Source organism: Nerophis lumbriciformis, linkage group LG17 (assembly GCF_033978685.3).
Source record: "Nerophis lumbriciformis linkage group LG17, RoL_Nlum_v2.1, whole genome shotgun sequence".
Classification (NCBI taxonomy): Eukaryota; Metazoa; Chordata; class Actinopteri; order Syngnathiformes; family Syngnathidae; genus Nerophis; species Nerophis lumbriciformis.
In genome coordinates this window covers 12114288-12136737 of record NC_084564.2, presented here as the reverse complement: position 1 = coordinate 12136737, position 22450 = coordinate 12114288, and the positions used below count along the sequence as shown (strand labels likewise).

General features: G+C 41.6%; 1 protein-coding gene across 1 annotated transcript; it reads left to right on the top strand.

The window, feature by feature from the left end:
• The first annotated feature begins 1286 nt into the window (after positions 1–1286).
• LOC133614508 (THAP domain-containing protein 5-like) lies at positions 1287–21362 on the top strand. Its single transcript, XM_061972509.2, has 5 exons — positions 1287–1811; positions 6970–7153; positions 12598–13244; positions 18008–18194; positions 21048–21362. Exons 1-5 carry the CDS (start codon positions 1738–1740, stop codon positions 21147–21149), a joined length of 1194 nt encoding a protein of 397 aa, XP_061828493.1. The 5' UTR covers positions 1287–1737; the 3' UTR covers positions 21150–21362.
• The last annotated feature ends 1088 nt before the right edge of the window (positions 21363–22450 follow it).

The window sequence follows — 22450 nt, the reverse complement described above, 5'->3', positions numbered from 1 at the left end:
GGCTACTGATTTGAGTGTCCGCCTGAGATCGGTAGGTTGTGAGTTGTGAGTCATACCAAAGACTATAAAAATGGGACCCGTTACCTCCCTGCTTGGCACTCAGCATTAAGGGTTAGAATTGGGGGTTAAATCACCAAAAATGATTCTGGGGCGCGGCCACCGCTGCTGCCCACTACTCCCCTCACCTCCCAGGGGGTGATCAAGGGTGATGGGTCAAATGCAGAGAATAATTTCGCCACACCTCGTGTGTGTGTGACAATTATTGGTACTTTAATAACGCTATGCAGAGGGTGACTGGCATCATCCATGATGCTCACTAGTTTTTCCACAGTCCTCTTCTCTGCCACCGTCACCGGAGAGTCCAGTTTCATTCCGATCGTAGAGCCGGTGTTGTACCGAAATCTGTTACCCATCGGAATTTGTAACTCCAGGGGGCGATGTTCCCATGATGTTTGTTTGATGGTTAAACGGCAAGCCCAAAGAGGAGAAGAACGCTTGCGTAAATGGCGTAAACTATCCTTAATGCTGAAACGTCAGTTGTCAGAATTTCAGCATTAATAATAACTGACTCATACTATAATGAAAGCAAGTCATTGATTTCCAGAATGTGTAATTTATTAATGCTGAAATTCTGACAACTGACGTTTCATTCCATGGTAGCTTTTAATCCGGGAAATGTATGTGTGTGAGAGAGAATCAACAGCTGATACAATGGACTCATACTATAATGAAAGCAAGTCATTGATTTCCAGAATATGTGTAATTTATTAATGCTGAAATTCTGACAAGTGACGTTTCAGCATTAAGAATAGTTTACGCCATTTACGCAAGCGTTCTTCTTCTCCTCCTCTTTGGGTTTGCCGTTTAACCATCAAACAAACGCCATGGGAACATCGCCCCCTGGAGTTACAAATTCCGATGGGTAACAGATTTCGGTACAACACCTGCCCGCCTGATCAGCTTCTCAATTATATTTTAAACAATTGTTGACAAATAGTTGGGCCTGAGAAGTTAATTGTTTTTCTGTGCATTGAATTGATGTTATTACAACAGAGAATTCTCTTGAGATAGATTTTCAGTGAACGGTAAATTACTTGAGTTTAATTTTGGTCGGTAAATCAAGACGCAGTTTTTGCAACGTCACGGTAGCATGCTAGCTCATCGTATACATTAGCATGCTAGCTCATCGTAAACACGCTGAAAATATTCAAACACGAAAATTCGATTCTAATATATTCCCCGTAATAATTATATTGCCTCTCGTTTTCAAAGGAACATTGACGAACACAATGTACGACTTTTTGAGTCGTCACCAAGATATGTATATCACTTTGACACACCTCATAGATCACTTCCAGCCGCGTCACCGGATGTGTCTTTTTCCTGGCGTTTAAACTCTGCATGCGTCGTCTATCAAGCAGAAAACATTATTTAAAAAAGCAGTCCGACATGAAACTTATGTTAACGTGTTTGGAGGAACTCGTTTCGCACATACATGAAAAGGAATGGGAAACAACATCGCTGAGGTGGAAGTGCCATGTGTGCTCTCGTGAGGTTGTTTTTGGCGCCAGTGAGTCGTACAGTAACAAGCGCTCTAATATGACGTCAGTGGTCCAAACAGCTGATCACGACGCGTCAACTATGCGCCGCGCCTTGTCAATACAGCACGAGTTTCACCTTGTTGTGGACGCGCAGACACCTGATTGACACAACAACGACGACGAGACGAAGGACGACATGCCGAAATATTGCGCGGTGCCCAACTGTAAAAATGACTCAGCGGGCGGCAGCGACCGGAAAAGTTTCTACAAGTAAGTTAACGAGCTGGGTTTTGGGTTTGTTTGAGTCCTTTGCCTCTCAGGTCGTCGTGGTGACAAGGCGCGTCTTCTTCAAATTACTACCAACACATGTCTGTATACAAATGTCTGCTTGGCCTATCTATTGTCGAAATAACACGGATGTTGGTATTTTATGCTTTTATGGAGGAGTTGGGTTCGTTGTGTCTTGTTTTGACCTTTGAGACTCTTTAAGTTTCGATTCAATCACTGCTTGTGTTTACTGATCCGTTATCGTTTGAAGTGGAGCTTCTCAAGTAATTGGAGTTCTACTGCCCTCTCCATTTAATATCATACTCATCAATTATTAATTGTAGTGTTTCCCATGCCTGCCACAAACAAAATTGGTCTTTGTTTTTTTTTTGTTTTTTTCAAGTATTATCACTAGAAGAGGAGGAATGGCTAAATATGCTACACCAGGGGTGTCAAACTCAAATACAGAGTGGGCCGAAATTTAAAACTGAACAAAGCTGCGGGCCAAGGTTGAACAAATTAACCTTTTTGGTAGGGACCCAAACAAGTTTTGCATTAAATATTGAACAAGCAAGGCTTGTATAACTTTATAGTGACATGCAAAATCGAGTTTCAAATAATAATTAAAGCTGCAAGCAGCGATGGACGGGACCGACTTTGACGGCACATAAAATCCAAACCAGAGCAGTAAGTAAAACTCTTTTGTCAACTTTTAATCAGAAGGGTTCAATCTCTTTCCTGTGCTAGTCTGAAGCCGACACAACAAACGCGCTCAGAGGAGATAATGTTTGAAAAAAGATGACCGGTTTTTACAAAACTTTTGTTTTGAAGGGGAAATTGCAAACTTCCTGTTGATTGTTGCTAGGGGTTGTCAATATATGAAAAGTAGGTCTAAGTGAGACCTACATAGAGGTTTTCGTTTCATGTCTCTACAACATTCGTACTGGAAGTTACAGGCAGTTTTGTCTGAGTTTTCTTCCTAGGAGCAGTTGTGTCTGTGTTTTCTTCCTAGGGGGCGCTAGAGCGCAATTTGGAGTTTTGGGGTTGGGTTTTTTATTAGATCGCAATTTTTGCCAGACCTGATGTGTGTCCAGTTTGGTGAGTTTTGAAACATGTTAAGAGGGTCAAATTACAGCTCAAAGAGGCAAAAGTGACTGTTTTTACGAAACTTTTGTTTTGAAGGGGGAATTGCCAACTTCCTGTTGATTTTTGTTGAACGATGTCAATGTATGAAATCTAGGTCTAAGTCAGACCTACATAGAGGTTTTTGTTTCATGGCCCTACGATATTCCTACTGGAAGTTACAGGCCGTTTTGTCTGTGTTTTTTCCTAGGGGGCGCTAGAGCGCATTTTGAGGGGTTTTTTTTGTTTGTTTTTTATTAGATGGCAATTTTCGACAGTCCTGATGTGTGTGTCAAATATGGTGAGTTTTGAAGCATGTTAAGGGGGTCAAATTACAGCTCAAAGAGGCGGCGGTATAATGAAGAATAACAATAAAGAATAATAAAACCTTACAAATTCAATAGGGTCCTCTGTCCCAAAGGGACATTGCGGTCCCTAATAATAATAATAATAAAATATCAATGGCATCTCAAATACAATTTAAATAAAAATGGAATGCCTCTTTTCTATTTGCAGCCTTTGAGGTAAATATCAACATTAACTTTCCACAGGCTAATAAATTTGAAAATAAAATAATGAATAAACCAACCATTCTGGACTTTAAACTGCTCCGTTTGCAACACACTGATCTAATCTGATGTGCCCAAGCCAGATACCTGGCATCTTTTCTTGGATGCTAGTTCATTAATCAGGCTTTGATCTGAGGCAACCTTCATTATCGAACGAAGGTGTTCATCAGTCATTATATCTCGTTTTCCACAGTCTTGGGGGCGTGCCTTCCAAGTACTGCTTTCAACGTCCTCTACGAGCTGTCGTCACGTCCGCTTTTTATCCCTTCTAACAACGTGCCGGCCCAGTCACAAGATATGAGCGGCTTCTGAACGCACACATACGCGAACGCAACGCTTACTTGATCAACAGCGATACAGTTTACACTGAGGGTGGCCGTATAAGTAACTTTAACATTGTTAGACATATACGCCACACTGTGAATCCACACCAAACAAGAATGACAAACACATTTCGGGAGAACATCTGCACCGTAACACAACATAAACACAACAGAACAAATACCCAGAACCCTTTGCAGCACTAACTCTTCCGGGACGCTACAATATACACCCCCCCCCCCACACACACACACACACACACACACACACCTTGTAGCATCCTGGAAGAGTTAGTGCTGCAAAGGGTTCTGGGTATTTGTTCTGTATCGCTGAAGATCAAGTATGCATTGCATTCATTTGTGTGTGTGTGTCAAAAGCTGCACATATTCTATGACTGTGACAGCACTCGGGGACGTGACGATTTTTGGGAGGGGCACTGAAAATTGGGAGTCTCCCGTGAGGGTTGGCAAGTATGAGAATTAGCGGTGAATGCGGTGTTACCGCGGCACCGCCGCTGTATATAATCGGCGGGCCAGCTCTCGTGTTAATTTGATATCGCCTCAAGGGCCAAGTGAAATTACCCGGCGGGCCAAATTTGGCCCGCGGGCCAGAGTTTGACACCATGTGCTACACCAAGGGTTCTTAATCTTTTTGACCTTTGGGCCCAACTTTTCCACTACAGAAGGGCCAGGTGCCCACTCAAATACTAACACTGAATTAGAAATCTTATTCTCGATTTTAATCGTATTCATTAAATCCAGTACAGGCCAAAAGTTTGGACACACCTTCTCCTCATTTAATGCGGTTTTTTTTTTTCCCATGACTATTTACATTGTAGATTGTCCCTGAAGGCATCACGACTATTAATGAGCACACGTGGAGTTATGTACTTAACAAAAAAAAAAGGTGAAATAACTGAAAACATGTTTTATATTCTAGTTTCTTCAAAATAACCACCCTTTGCTCTGATTACTGCTTTGCACACTCTTGGCATTCTCTCGATGAGCTTCAATCACACCTGTGAAGTGAAAACCATTTCAGGTGACTACCTCTTGAAACTCATCGAGAGAATGCTACAGAGCCCCTAAAGCAGGGGTCCCCAAACTTTTTGACTTGGGGGCCGCATTGGGTTAAAACAATTTGGTCGGGGGCCAGGCTGTGTGTGTGTATCCATCCATCCATTTTCTACCGCTTGTCCATTTTTGGGTTCGCGGGGGGTGCTGGAGCCTATCGCAGCTGCATTTGGGTATGGGTGTATATATATATATATATATATATATATATATATATATATATATATAAATAAATACAGTATATTCGTCACGCACTAATTGACTGAAAGAGTGTGCACTTTGCCGATGATGTCACGTTACCGATGGGAAAATGCATTTATAGACAATATGATTTGCCTGAGCGGCTAGGAGACACAGAGAGTAACAAGCAGTAGAAAATGGATTAGAAAGGACAGATTTTAAAAAACAATATTAAAAAAAAATAAAATAAAAAAATAAATCAATTCAACCTGGGGCTTCTCGCGGGCCGGATTTTGGACACTGGCGGGTTGGAACCGGTAGTTTGGGGACCACTGCCCTAGTGGGACATGGGGGAATTTTTTTTTTTTTAGATATGTATCTCATGCGCATGAGAAACTATCTCGTGCTCACGCAAAGGTTTCTCGTGCGCAGGAGATGTTTTCCCATGAGCACAAGAAACTTATCTAAAAAAATATTTTCCCCATCTCGTGCGCACAAGAATCTATCTCGAGCGCACAATAAACTTTTGCGTGAGCACGAGATAGTTCCTCGTGCGCACGAGGTACATACCTAAAAAAAAAAATTCCCCCATGTCCCTTTAGGGGCTCCGTAGTGGGCTAAGAGTGTGCGAAAAAGTAATCAGAGCAAAGGGTGGCTATTTTGAAGAAACTAGAATACTGCTGCTCACTGCTCCCCTCACCTCCCAGGGGGTGAAGAAGGGAATGGGTCAAATGCCGAGGACAAATTTCACCACACCTAGTGTGTGTGTGACAATCATTGGTACTTTAACTTTTTGAACTTTAAAACATGTTTTCAGTTATTTCACCTTTTTTTGTTAAGTACATAACTCCACTTGTGTTCATTCATAGTTTTGATGCCTTCGGTCATAATCTACAATGTAAATAGTCATGAAAATAAAGAAAACACATTGAATGAGAAGAACTTCAACCTTATCAAATAATATTAACAATGTGTTAACTACAAATAATATCAAGTTAGGCTTAGGTCAGGTTGATTACAACAATAAATACAAATAAAATATCCTGCAAAAGGAGGGACTCCTAAATAACTGATGAAAAGTACATTTACATACAATTATGCAGTGCCAAAATAAATAAAGTTAGACTAAAGTAATAGATAATATGTTTAACTAAAGTTAGACAAAATGAAAATGTAAATGAAAACACAGCTTTACCACTTTAGTCATAATGTTTGCGCCTAAAAAGTTCTCTAGACTTCTGTTTGCTAATGTCATTACTGCCACAAGTGGTGGAAAAGTGTATTGCTACTGACTAACGCTGTGGCCCATACAGACCACAGCTAAGAAAAACAATTTTTTGCGGCCCTTTAGTAGACGCTCACAGCCCATTAATGGGCCCCAGCCCTATGGAAAAGAAACACTGTGATACAGTAAACACCGTAGGACCGTACGTCAAACTCATTTTTATTGAGGGCCACACTGAGTTATGGCTTCCCCTTGGAGGGCCACTTGTAACAGCTGATCATTTATGAATGTAAATGTATAAGGATCCGCATTACAATAATTTTAGCAGAACTTTAGATAGAACCTTGTTACAACAGAAAGTAACCAGATATTAACAGTAGATTAACAAATAGATTAATAATAATTTTGAGGAAATATCACCGCAAATGACGCAATATGTTACCAAATACGTCAGTAGCCAAATGAGGAGCCTTTGTAACCCAGTTTAAAATGGTTCTATTATCATTTATATACCAAACAATATATCGTGACATATATTGTTATAGCAGTTGCAATATAGATCGCAGTATAGATTTCATGCCATATCGCCCATCCCTAATTCAAATGTGTCACAGCGAATTATGCAAGTTAGGCGACATCATTCATAAAGTTTGTCCTTCGCTTCATCCTAGATTCCCCCTGCAGGACCCTGAGCGGCTGCAGCTGTGGCTGAGCAACATGGGACGGGAGAACTGGACTCCCTCACGACACCAGTTCATCTGCCACGAGCACTTTGCGGCGCCGTGCTTCAAAGTACGTTGGGGGATCCGTTACCTCGAGAGTGACGCCGTGCCCACCATCTTCCGGAAAGCCGAGGTAAGACAAAAAAAAAAACATGACTGGAACATCGTCTTAATCCACTAGTTCTATACACAACGTCCAGTCACAGTATACAGGTAAAAGCCAGTAAATTAGAATATTTTGAAAAACTTGATTTATTTCAGTAATTGCATTCAAAAGGTGTAACTTGTACATTATATTTATTCATTGCACACAGACTGATGCATTCAAATGTTTATTTCATTTAATTTTGATGATTTAAAGTGGCAACAAATGAAAATCCAAAATTCCGTGTGTCACAAAATTAGAATATTACTTAAGGCTAATACAAAAAAGGGATTTTTAGAAATGTTGGCCAACTGAAAAGTATGAAAATGAAAAATATGAGCATGTACAATACTCAATACTTGGTTGGAGCTCCTTTTGCCTCAATTACTGCGTTAATGCGGCGTGGCATGGAGTCGATGAGTTTCTGGCACTGCTCAGGTGTTATGAGAGCCCAGGTTGCTCTGATAGTGGCCTTCAACTCTTCTGCGTTTTTGGGTCTGGCATTCTGCATCTTCCTTTTCACAATACCCCACAGATTTTCTATGGGGCTAAGGTCAGGGGAGTTGGCGGGCCAATTTAGAACAGAAATACCATGGTCCGTAAACCAGGCACGGGTAGATTTTGCGCTGTGTGCAGGCGCCAAGTCCTGTTGGAACTTGAAATCTCCATCTCCATAGAGCAGGTCAGCAGCAGGAAGCATGAAGTGCTCTAAAACTTGCTGGTAGACGGCTGCGTTGACCCTGGATCTCAGGAAACAGAGTGGACCGACACCAGCAGATGACATGGCACCCCAAACCATCACCCAACCTTGCAAATTTTGCATTTCCTTTGGAAATCGAGGTCCCAGAGTCTGGAGGAAGACAGGAGAGGCACAGGATCCACGTTGCCTAAAGTCTAGTGTAAAGTTTCCACCATCAGTGATGGTTTGGGGTGCCATGTCATCTGCTGGTGTCGGTCCACTCTGTTTCCTGAGATCCAGGGTCAACGCAGCCGTCTACCAGCAAGTTTTAGAGCACTTCATGCTTCCTGCTGCTGACCTGCTCTATGGAGATGGAGATTTCACGTTCCAACAGGACTTGGCGCCTGCACACAGCGCAAAATCTACCCGTGCCTGGTTTACGGACCATGGTATTTCTGTTCTAAATTGGCCCGCCAACTCCCCTGACCTTAGCCCCATAGAAAATCTGTGGGGTATTGTGAAAAGGAAGATGCAGAATGCCAGACCAAAAACGCAGAAGAGTTGAAGGCCACTATCAGAGCAACCTGGGCTCTCATAACACCTGAGCAGTGCCAGAAACTCATCGACTCCATGCCACGCCGCATTAACGCAGTAATTGAGGCAAAAGGAGCTCCAACCAAGTATTGAGTATTGTACATGCTCATATTTTTCATTTTCATACTTTTCAGTTGGCCAACATTTCTAAAAATCCCTTTTTTGTATTAGCCTTAAGTAATATTCTAATTTTGTGACACACGGAATTTTGGATTTTCATTTGTTGCCACTTCAAATCATCAAAATTAAATGAAATAAACATTTGAATGCATCAGTCTGTGTGCAATGAATAAATATAATGTACAAGTTACACCTTTTGAATGCAATTACTGAAATAAATCAAGTTTTTCAAAATATTCTAATTTACTGGCTTTTACCTGTGTGTGTATATATATATGCTTCTATGTACAATCTCCAAGTATATTTACTTCATCTAGTGCACAGGTGTCAAACTCTATTTTATCCATCCGTAACAGTGAATATATGAATAAAACGTATAATAGCTGTTTTTGATTATTATATTTTTTAACTACAGTTTGAAGGATATCGCAAGTCAAGGTGTTAAAGTTAAAGTACCAATGATTGTCACGCACACACTAGGTGTGGTGAAATTTGTCCTCTGCATTTGACCCATTCCCTTGTTCACCCCCTGGGAGGTGAGGGGAGCAGTGAGCAGCAGCAGCGGTGGCCACGCCCGGGAATCATTTTTGGTGATTGAACCTCCAATTCCAACCTTTGATGCTGAGTGCCAAGCAGGGAGGTAATGGGTCCCATTTTTATAGTCTTTGGTATGACTCGGCCGGGGTTTGAACTCACAACCGACCGATCTCAGGGCGGACACTCCAACCACAAGGCCACTGAGGAGGTCAAGCACATATTTAAACAAAAAAAAAGGTGCTGCACAGTCGGATAAGTATAAAAATATGAAATCGCATGCAGTTAATTTTTCTGGAAAAATTGAAAGAACAAATACATTTGTCAAGAAAGTGCATTTGTTATTTCCAGCCTTTTCCCAGGCTACATAAATCACGTGGTGGGCCACATTAAATGAAGTTGGTGGTACAAAATAAATGATGTTGCAGGACGGATCGTTTCTGTTGCAATGATAATAAAGTGTAGAAAGTTGCATGCAGTTAATTCGTCATATTTGAAAGTTCAAATACGTTTAGCCAAAAAGTGCTTTAATATTTCCAGCTTTTCACATGCCACATAAATAATGTGATGGACCATATTATTGAATGTGGTGGACCATTAAATTATGTCATGGGCCACATTAAATGATGTGATGGAACACATTAAATGATGTGATGGACCATATTAAATGATGTGATGGACCACATTGAATAATGCGATGGACCACATTGACTAATGCGATGGACCACATTGAATAATGTGATAGACCACATTAAATGATGTGATGGACCACATTAAATGATGTGATGGACCACATTAAATGATGTGATGGACCACTTTGAATAATGCGATGGACCACATTGAATAATGTGATGGACCACATTAAATGATGTGATGGACCACATTAAAAAATGTGATAGACCACATTAAATGATGTGATGGACCACATTAAATGATGTGATAGACCATATTAAATAATGTCATGGACCACATTAAATAATGTGATGGACCACATTGAATAATGCGATGGACCGCATTGAATAATGTCATGGACCACATTGACTAATGTGATAGACCACATTAAATGATGTGATGGACCACATTGAATAATGTCATGGACCACATTGAATAATGTGATAGACCACATTAAATGATGTGATAGACCATATTAAATAATGTGATGGACCACATTAAATAATGTGATGGACCGCATTGAATAATGCGATGGACCGCATTGAATAATGTCATGGACCACATTGAATAATGTGATAGACCATATTAAATGATGTGATGGACCATATTAAATAATGTGATGGACCACATTAAATAATGTGATGGACCACATTGAATAATGCGATGGACCGCATTGAATAATGTCATGGACCACATTGAATAATGTGATAGACCACATTAAATGATGTGATGGACCACATTAAATGATGTGATGGACCACATTAAATGATGTGATGGACCATATTAAATAATGTGATGGACCACATTGAATGATGTGATGGACCACATTAAATAATATGATGGACCACTTTGAATAATGCGATGGACCACATTGAATAATGTGATGGACCACATTAAATGATGTGATGGACCACATTAAAAAATGTGATAGACCACATTAAATGATGTGATGGACCACATTAAATGATGTGATAGACCATATTAAATAATGTCATGGACCACATTAAATAATGTGATGGACCACATTGAATAATGCGATGGACCGCATTGAATAATGTCATGGACCACATTGACTAATGTGATAGACCACATTAAATGATGTGATGGACCACATTGAATAATGTCATGGACCACATTGAATAATGTGATAGACCACATTAAATGATGTGATAGACCATATTAAATAATGTGATGGACCACATTAAATAATGTGATGGACCGCATTGAATAATCAATCAATCTTTATCAATCAATCTTTATTTATATAGCCCTAAATCACAAGTGTCTCAAAGGGCTGCACAAGCCACAACGACATCCTCGGTACAAAGCCCACATACGGGCAAGGAAAAACTCACCCCAGTGGGACGTCGATGTGAATGACTATGAGAAACCTTGGAGAGGACCGCATATGTGGGTAACCCCCCCCCTCTAGGGGAGACCGAAAGCAATGGATGTCGAGTGGGTCTGACATAATATTGTGAGAGTCCAATAATAATGCGATGGACCGCATTGAATAATGTCATGGACCACATTGAATAATGTGATAGACCATATTAAATGATGTGATGGACCATATTAAATAATGTCATGGACCACATTAAATAATGTGATGGACCACATTGAATAATGCGATGGACCGCATTGAATAATGTCATGGACCACATTGAATAATGTGATAGACCACATTAAATGATGTGATGGACCACATTGAATAATGCGATGGACCACATTGAATAATGTCATGGACCACATTGAATAATTTGATAGACCACATTAAATGATGTGATGGACCACATTAAATGATGTGATGGACCATATTAAATAATGTGATGGACCATATTAAATAATGCGATGGACCACATTGAATAATGCAATGGACCACATTGAATTATGTGATGCACCACATTAATTTATGTGATGGACCACATTGAATAATGCGATGGACCACATTGAATAATGCGATGGACCACATTGAATAATGTGATAGACCACATTAAATTATGTGATGGACCACATTAAAAAATGTGATAGACCACATTAAATGATGTGATGGACCACATTAAATGATGTGATGGACCACATTAAATGATGTGATGGACCACATTAAATGATGTGATGGACCACATTAAATGATGTGATAGACCATATTAAATAATGTGATGGACCACATTAAATAATGTGATGGACCACATTGAATAATGCGATGGACCGCATTGAATAATGTCATGGACCACATTAAATGATGTGATGGACCATGTTAAATAATGTGATGGACCATATTAACTAATGTAATGGACTACACTAAATAATGTGATGTATCACTGTAAATAATGTGAAGGACCACATTGTTGATGTGATGGGCCACAATAAACATTGTGAATGACCACTTTAAATAATGTGATGGGCCACATTAAAAAATGTGATGGACCACATTAAATGATGTGATGGACCACATTAAATGATGTGATGGACCACATTAAATAATGTAATGGACTACATTAAAAAATGTGATGGATCACTGTAAATAATGTGAAGGACCACATTGTTGATGTGATGGGCCACAATAAACATTGTGAATGACCACTTTAAATAATGTGATGGGCCACATTAAATAATGTGAAGGACCACATTGAATAATGTGACGGACCACATTATTCAATGCGACGAGCCATTTTAAATGACGTGGCGGGCCAGATGTGGCCCACAAGCCTTGAGTTTGACACATGGGATCTAGTAGATTAGGAATGTCCACTTATATTCTAATGCAAGTACAGGTAGTAGTTCCTTCCATATGTAGCCTCTGCAAAAACATTGTTTTTTGTTATCCTTGTAGAAACGCAAAGTGATGGATGGTACTGAGAAGAAAGAGAAAGTGTTTTGCCCAAACACTAATCCAAGTCTTGCACCGTCAGTGGACAGAACGGTAGAACAAGTTGACTCGTCACAGATGCATGGGATCAACTTGAGGGAGTCGGGAGAGGGTCCAGAATCCAAGCAGTGGGCTGTGGTCATGGGTTCAAATACCGCAAACCTGCCTTTGACGGTAATGCACTCGGTCAATGATCACGGCGACGGCGAGGTGGTGGTTCTGTCTTGTGACGGCCAGGATGAGCTGCTGGGCGAGATCGCCGTCACTGTTCCCACCTCCGCCCACAGACTTGTTTTCAGAGACCCAACAACGGAAGAAATCCCCACGGTGGAGTCATGCCACGTCCAGCAAGACCACGAAACGCAGGTCATCGCTTACTTTGAGACCATACCCAATGTCCTCCCCAGCGACGTGTGCGCCCATCTGCTGGTCTCCCAGGACATGGTGCTTTCGTCCGCCTTGAGCCCCGCGCCCATCGCGTCCACTCTACCTATCGTGTCCAAACACGCGATGATGCCGTTGCTTTCCCGCAACTTTGGGGCAGATGGAGGCTACAACCAGCAGGATGCCGCCGTCACACGGGGACGAGACCACCAGCTGGAGGAGCACTGGTGAGAAATTTATTCTGTGTTTTATTTAATTCAGGCAATATTTTACTCATGTTCTGTTTTTAAAGGGGAACATTATCACCATTTCAGAAGGGTTAAAACCATTAAAAATCAGTTCCCAGTGGCTTATTTTATTTTTCAAAGTTTTTTTCAAAATTTTACCCATCACGCAATATCCCTAAAAAAAGCTTCAAAGTGCCTGATTTTAACCATCGTTATATACACCCGTCCATTTTCCTGTGACGTCACACAGTGATGCCAATACAAACAAACATGGCGGATAGAACAGCAAGGTATAGCGACATTAGCTCAGATTCAGACTCGGATTTCAGCGGCTTAAGTGATTCAACAGATTACGCATGTATTGAAACGGATGGTTGAAGTGTGGAGGCAGGTAGCGAAAACGAAATTGAAGAAGAAACTGAAGCTATTGAGCCATATCGGTTTGAACCGTATGCAAGCGAAACCGACGAAAACGACACGACAGCCAGCGACACAGGAGAAAGCGAGGACGAATTTGGCGATCGCCTTCTAACCAATTTACGTAAAACCGCGAGTAATGAATAAAGTTTTCATCAATTAATATATTCTGTAGACATACCCTCATCCGCTCTCTTTTCCTGAAAGCGGATCTGTCCAGTTTTGGAGTTGATGTCAGCATCTGCTTTGAGTGTCGCAGGATATCCACACATTCTTGCCATCTCTGTCGTAGCATAGCTTTCGTCGGTAAAGTGTGCGGAACAAACGACTGACCATTTCGTCGGCTTTCCCCACAGCCTCGTATTTTGAACAAATTTCGTCCAATTTCTTGCCACTTTCGCATCTTTGGGCCACTGGTGCGACTTGAATCCGTCCCTGTTCGTGTTGTTACACCCTCCGACAACACACCGACGAAAGTGAGAAAATGGCGGATTGCTTCCCGATGTGACGTCACGTTGTGACATCATCGCTCCGAGAGCGAATAATAAAAAGGCGATTAGTTCGCCAAAATTCACCCATTTAGAGTTCGGAAATCGGTTAAAAAAAATATATGGTCTTTTTTCTGCAACATCAAGGTATATATTGACGCTTACATAGGTCTGGTGATAATGTTCCCCTTTAACACATCATTTCATACCGTATTTTCGAACTATAAGGCGCACCTAAAATCTTTTAATTTTCTCAAAAAGGGACAGTGCGCCTTATAACCCGGTGCGTACTAATTCTGGTTGTGCTTACGACCTCAAAGCAAATTTTTTTGGTACACTGTGTAATGATAAGTGTGACCTGTAGTTGGCATTCACACATAAGAGATTCTAGAGCCATGTATAGCGAGTATGGCCAATTGAATGAGAGGCGCCATCTTTGCTACCGATAACGTGTGCGGCTGTGCCTGTAAGCATGCAATTTCAGTCCTTCTGGCGTTAGTTTTCCTGACAAAATCAAACAAAATTATGAGTCTAAATATAGTTCTATATATACTCCAGCTCTTAAATTTACAAAAAAACGTGATTTTATTTTGTCAAAGTATAATTTTGTGGCGGGCAGCACGGTGGAAGAGGGGTTAGTGCGTCTGCCTCACAATACGAAGGTCCTGAGTAATCATGGGTTCAATCCTGGGATTGGGATCTTTCTGTGTGGAGTTTGCATGTTCTCCCCGTGACTGCGTGGGTTCCCTCCTTCCACCCACCTCTAAAGACATGCACCTGGGGATAGGTTGATTGGCAACACTAAATTGGCCCTAGTGTGTGAATGTGAGTGTGAATGTTGTCTGTCTATCTGTGTTGGCCCTGTGATGAGGTGGCGACTTGTCCAGGGTGTACCCCACATTCCGTCCTGCTGGCCCCACTATGGACTGGACTCTTACTGTTATGTTGGATCCACTATGGACTGGACTCTCACAATATTATGTCAGACCCACTCGACATCCATTGCATTCGGTCTCCCCTAGAGGGGGGGGGGTTACCCACATATGCGGTCCTCTCCAAGGTTTCTCATGGTCATTCACATTGACGTCCCACTGGGGTGAGTTTTTCCTTGCCCTTATGTGGGCTTTGTACCGAGGATGTCGTTGTGGCTTGTGCAGCCCTTTGAGACACTTGTGATTTAGGGCTATATAAATAAACATTGATTGATTGATTGAACATTGATTGTAGCTGAGATAGGCTCCAGTGCCCACCGCAACCCCCAAAGGGATAAGCGGTAGAAAATGGATGGATGGATGGATCATTTTGTGGCAATTTAGTGGCCGTATTTGATGCACTCCGCCTCTATATTCATGCCGTGTTAATTCACCAGCTGGCTGACTAATGCTCCTGTCAGCGCAATTTACGTCAGAAAATACTCAACGACTAAAAATAAACGTATTACTCTGATTTTGCAAAAATCTTCATTAGTTTTGGACCTACAACTCGACTTCTTAATCACAAAACAAACAGGCAATCGGTGTGTCTAAAAAAATCAGTGTGCGAATCAATCAATTGAAAAGATGTTTGTCAGACTCACAGATAAATGTACAACTCATATTTTCATAGGGATTCCAATGAAGTTCTTAGTCATAGTCCCAAGAGGAGCCATGTCTTGGCGGGGAGCAGTTTTTCAGCTCTCAGCTGCTAAAAACTTTCCTTGGAAAGATTAGTTAACCCTCCAAAACTGAAATCAACATACCGTATTTTTCGGAGTATAAGTCTCACCGGAGTATAAGTCGCACCTGCCGAAAATGCTTAATAAAGAAGGAAAAAAACATATATAAGTCGCACTGGAGTATAAGTCGCATTTTTGGGGGAAATTTATTTGATAAAAGCCAACACCAAGAATAGACATTTGAAAGGCAATTTAATATAAATAAAGAATAGTGAACAACAGGCTGAATAAGTGTACGTTATATGAGGCATAAATAACCAACTGAGAACGTGCCTGGTATGTTAACGTAACATATTATGGTAAGAGTCATTCAAATAACTATAACATATAGAACATGCTATACGTTTACCAAACAATCTGTCACTCCTAATCGCTAAATCCCATGAAATCTTATACGTCTAGTCTCTTACGTGAATGAGCTAAATAATATTATTTGATATTTTACGCTAATGTGTTAATAATTTCACACATAAGTCGCTCCTGAGTATAAGTCGCACCCCCGGCCAAAGTATGAAAAAACTGCGACTTATAGTTTGAAAAATACGGTAATTGTTTGTGAGCCATTCGCATAAAGAGAACGATGTCACTACCGCAGCTCTGTTCAGTTCTCCATTCCGCAGCCATATGTGGCTTCTGGTCCAATAGTCGTCCGCAATCTTGTCTTACAATTAGGGATGTCCGATAATGGCTTTTTGCCGATATCCGATATTCCGATATTGACCAAACCCTTAATTCCTGATACCGATATTAACCAATACTGATATATACAGTCGTGGAATTAACACATTATTATGTCTAATTTGGACAACCAGGTATGGTGAAGATAAGGTCCTTTAAAAAAAAAAAAAAGAAGATAAATAAATTAAAAACATTTTCTTGAATAAAAAAGAAAGTAAAACAATATAAAAACAGTTACATAGAAACTAGTAATTAATGAAAATGAGTAAAATTAACTGTTAAAGGTTAGTACTATTAGTGGACCAGCAGCACGCACAATCATGTGTGCTTACGGACTGTATCCCTTGCATACTGTATTGATATATATTGATATATAATGTAGGAACCAGAATATTAATAACAGAAAGAAACAACCCTTTTGTGTGAATGGATGTGAATGAGTGTAAATGTGGGAGGGAGTTTTTTTGGGTTGGAGCACTAATTTTAAGTGTATCTTGTGTTTTTTATGTTTATTTAATTTTTTAAAAACAATACCGATAATTAAAAAAAAACAATACCGATAATTTCCGATATTACATTTTAAAGCATTTATCGGCCGATAATATTATCGGATATCTCTACTTACAATCGTAAAAAATGGGTCTTCAAGAGGATATAGGTAAACGGGTCCTTTGTCAGCCTCAAGCAGCGCATGTTTATGTGGCGAAAAACTCTTCAAATAAAATACATTTCTGGTGAGAAAGTGCAGTACAGCATAGGACCAGCAGCAAAGTTGGTAGCAATCATGGCGCTCTGAAGTCACGTGACTGCCTTTTTAACAATCATTGAGGAGATCACCTGAATCTGGGTTGGCTCTCTGTAACCACGGTTCTGATGGATTCGTGCGGACTGCAGGTTGACGCCTGTTCAATAAATGACGCTAGCAAGTACCGGTAAGCAAAATACGCCAAAACGTTGTTTCATTGAGAATAAAAAACATACACCGACAAGGCGCTCAAAAATATGTCAAAATGTTTTAGTACGACTTTGTTGAGCTACGAAGCAACGCCGCATGAAGGAATGCGGAGCATTACGGCTGCCATAGTCAGATGTACTGTGCTTCAATGACCAACCAGACCCCTTTTAATGCACCTTATAATCCGGTGCACCTTTTGTATGAAAATAAACCCACTCATCGGCAGTGCACCTTATAATCCTGTTCGCCCTATGGTCTGAAAAACATGGTTGTTCGAATGCATGCTGGCAACATGCTGGTAAGCCTCAAATAGAACCAATTCAATCAAAATGTGTTTTATAGAAGTAAGTAGATGGTAATACTGTATACGTCACTAAGTCCTTAAAATGGTTGATCACTGCCATTTTGTCTTCATAATTGTCGTGTAGGACAATGTGTTTCTTGTATGATGCATTGAGTCCAAAACATAGCTTGGACTCCATTCCAATCTCGTTTCCCCCGCCTTGCCCAGCTACCACAAGCACCATCTGAGCAAGAAGCAGCTGGAGGCCATCGTGGCCGAGCTGCAGAAGAAGGTGAAAGTTCTGCAGCAGCGCCACCGGCGCCACCTGGAGAAGCTTCTAGGCCTTGAGGCGACTGTGAGCCAGCTGAGGCAAAGCAACCTGCTGACTGAAGAGCGACTGCAGCTGCTGGAGAGGGTGAGGACGCCAGACATTTGCTCAATGCGACTCCTGTGACGAGTCATGTGATTCCATGTGTGGCGCCGACTCCCCTCAGACGTACATTACATAATAATAATGTGACAGACCACATTGGATGATGTGCGGGCCACTTCAAATGATGTGAAGGGCTGCAATAAGTGATGTGGCAGGCCATATTAAATAACGTTGTGAAAGGCCGCATTAAGTGATGTGAAAGGCCGCGTTAAGTGATGTGATGTGAAAGGCCGCATTAAGTGATGTGAAAGGCCGCAATAAGTGATGTGGCAGGCCATTTCAAATAATGTGAAAGGCCGCATAAGTGATGTGGCAGGCCACGTCAAATAATGTGAAAGGCCGCATAAGTGATGTGGCGGGCCACTTCAAATGATGTGAAAGGCTGCATTAAGTGATGTGAAAGGCCGCATTAGGTGATGTGGCAGGTCATTTCAAATGATGTGAAAGGCCGCATAAGTGATGTGGCGGGCCACTTCAAATGATGTGAAAGGCTGCAGTAAGTGATGTGGCGGGCCAGTTCAAATGATGTGAAAGGCCTCGTTAAGTGATGTGGCAGGCCACATCAAATAATGTAAAAGGCTGCATAAGTGATGTGAAAGGCCGCTTTAAGTGATGTGGCAGGCCATTTCAAATAATGTGAAAGGCCGCATAAGTGATGTGGCAGGCCACATCAAATAATGTGAAGGGCCGCATAAGTGATGTGGCGGGCCACTTCAAATGATGTGAAAGGCTGCAGTAAGTGATGTGGCGGGCCAGTTCAAATGATGTGAAAGGCCTCATTAAGTGATGTGGCAGGCCACATCAAATAATGTAAAAGGCTGCATAAGTGATGTGAAAGGCCGCTATAAGTGATGTGGCAGGCCATTTCAAATAATGTGAAAGGCCGCATAAGTGATGTGGCAGGCCACGTCAAATAATGTGAAAGGCCGCATAAGTGATGTGGCGGGCCACTTCAAATGATGTGAAAGGCCGCATAAGTGATGTGGCGGGCCACTTCAAATGATGTGAAAGGCCTCATTAAGTGATGTGGCAGGCCACATCAAATAATGTGAAAGGCCGCTATAAGTGATGTGGCGGGCCACTTCAAATGATGTGAAAGGCCGCATAAGTGATGTGGCGGGCCACTTCAAATGATGTGAAAGGCCGCATAAGTGATGTGGCGGGCCACTTCAAATGATGTGAAAGGCTGCATAAGTAATGTGGCAGGCCACGTCAAATAATGTGAAAGGCCGCAAAAGTGATGTGGCGGGCCACTTCAAATGATGTGGCAGGCCACATCAAATAATGTGAAAGGCCGCATAAGTGATGTGGCGGGCCACTTCAAATGATGTGAAAGGCTGCATAAGTAATGTGGCAGGCCGCATAAGTGATGTGGCGGGCCACTTCAAATGATGTGAAAGGCCGCATAAGTGATGTGGCGGGCCACTTCAAATGATGTGAAAGGCTGCATTAAGTGATGTAACGGGCCACATCAAATGATGTGAAAGGCCGCATAAGTGATGTGGCAGGTTACTTTAAATGATATGAAAGGCTTCATTAAGTGATGTGGCAGGCCACATAAGTGATGTGGCGGGCCACTTCATATTATGTGAAAGGCCGCATAAGTGATGTGGCGGGCCACTTCAAATGATGTGAAAGGCCGCAATAAGTGATGTGGCAGGCCACGTCAAATAATGTGAAAGGCTGCATTAAGTGATGTAACGGGCCACATCAAATGATGTGAAAGGCCGCATAAGTGATGTGGCAGGTTACTTTAAATGATATGAAAGGCTTCATTAAGTGATGTGGCGGGCCACTTCAAATTATGTGAAAGGCCGCATAAGTGATGTGGCGGGCCACTTCAAATTATGTGAAAGGCCGCAGAAGTGATGTGGCGGGCCACTTCAAATGATGTGAAAGGCCGCAATAAGTGATGTGGCAGGCCACATCAAATAATGTGAAAGGCCGCATAAGTGATGTGGCGGGCCATTTCAAATGATGTAAAGGCCGCATTAAGTGATGTAACGGGCCACTTCAAATGAGGTGAAAGGCCGCATAAGTGATGTGGCGGGCCACTTCAAATGATGTGAAAATGCCGCATTAAGTGACATGGCGGGTCACATTAAATGACGTTAAGGGGGCCACATTATGTGATATGGTTGGGCACTTTAAATTCAGGCCACATTAGATGATATGACCTGGCGGGCCAATTTAAATGATATAGGGGCCCAAAATAATTGATGTGGCGGGCCATTGTATTACATGGGGAGCCAATTTAAATTATGCAGCAGCCGAGTTGAAATAATGTGAAGGACCGCCTTAAATAGCGTGGCTGCCCAATTAAAATTATGTGGCGAGCCAAATTCTATGATATGGCGGGCCAATGTAAATGATATGACGGGCCAATTTATTTGATACAGCAGCCACATTTAAATAATGTGAAGGACCGCATTAAGTGGTGTGGCGGGCAACTTTAAGTAACGTGGCTGACCATTTTAAATGGCGTGGTTGCCCAATTTAAATTATGGGGCAAGCCAAATTAAATGATATCGCGGGCCCGTTAAAATGATTTGACAGGCCAATTTAAATTATGTGACGGTGGCTGATGTGGAGAGCCACATCAAATGACGCAATAATTTCAGATCATTTCAGATAAAATAATATTAAAGTGTTGAAAATATGCTATTGCAAATGCATGCAGTTTGTTTTTCTGTCAAAGTTGAAAGCACAAACACATTTAGCCAGAAAGTGCTGAATCATTTCCAGCCTTTCACAGGCCGAAGTAAATAGTTAAATGACATGACGGGCCGCTGTAAATAATAAGAAAAGTATGTGTGTGGCGCTGTCTCTCCTCAGGCGTACATACAGACCAGCGCCAGCGAGACGGTGGCCATCATCTACGAGGAAGACGAGGCGGCCTATTTTTACTCTCTGAACGGCGGCGAGGAGAAGCTGTGAAGGTCTCCACACTCAGGGGCCAAAGAAAGACAAACACTACTGTTATTTTTGTAATAATCGTTTGAAACGCGGGTGTGGCTTGACAAACTGTGATATTTGCACACTTCTGGATGATAACTGGGGACAATATTGAATGTCTTTTTGAAGTTTTCACTCTTTCATCGCAGCCATCTTTTTTGTTTCAGCTGAAATCCAATTAAAATATAACGCTCATTCAGCGCCGCTTGTGTCGCTTTTGTTTTCCTCCGCAGTTAAAAAAAATCTAAATCCAATCAATAGTTTGACACATTAATCGAGTAATCGGATAAAACACACTTTATAGCCTCAATGTGTATTTTAGGGAAAATAATTGAAATGATCAGCAATTCTTCCACTTGTCATAACTTTCATTATTTTTTGTAATAAATGCACATCATCAACATTGAAATTGCACAGTTAATGTATGTATTATTAAAAACAAAACACACTACCACTTGTGTGTTATTGCAGTAGCTGTGTGGGAAATATGGCCTCATATTTAAAGTTCCAGCCTCTCCATGCGGTCAAGATGTTTATACATTTGTATTACCGTATTTTTCGGACTATAAGTCGCAGTTTTTTTCATAGTTTGAAATTATTAACACATTAGCATAAAATATAAAATAATATTATTTAGCTCCCATTTAGCCCCCCCGATTTTTCCGGGAGGTTTCCAGATTTCAGTGCCTCTCCCGGAAATCTCCCGGGACAAACATTCTCCGATTTTCACCCGGACAACAATATTGAGGGCGTGGCGTGATGGCACTACCTTTAGCGTCCTCTACATGTCATCGCGTCCTCTTTTACACCATGCTATCTGCGTGCCGGCCCGGTCACATGTAGTATGCGGCCTCTGCTTACACACTTAAGTGACTGCAAGGCATACTTGGTCAACAGCCATGCAGGTTACACTGAGGATTGTGATATAATCAACTTTAACACTCTTACTAATATGCGCCACACTGTGAACCCACACCAAACAAAGAATGACAAACACATTTCGGGAGAACATCTGCACCGTAGCACAACATAAACACAACAGAACAAATACCCAGAATCCCATGCATCCCTAACTCTTCCGGGCTACATTATACACCCCCGCTACCACCAAACCTGTTGTGTTACGGTGCGGATGTTCTTCCGAAATGTGTTTGTCATTCTTGTTTGGTGTGGGTTCACAGTGTGCATACTTGCCAACCCTCCCGAATTTTCCGGGAGACTCCCGAAATTCAGCGCCTCTCCCGAAAACCTCCCGGAACAAATATTCTCCCGAAAATCTCCCG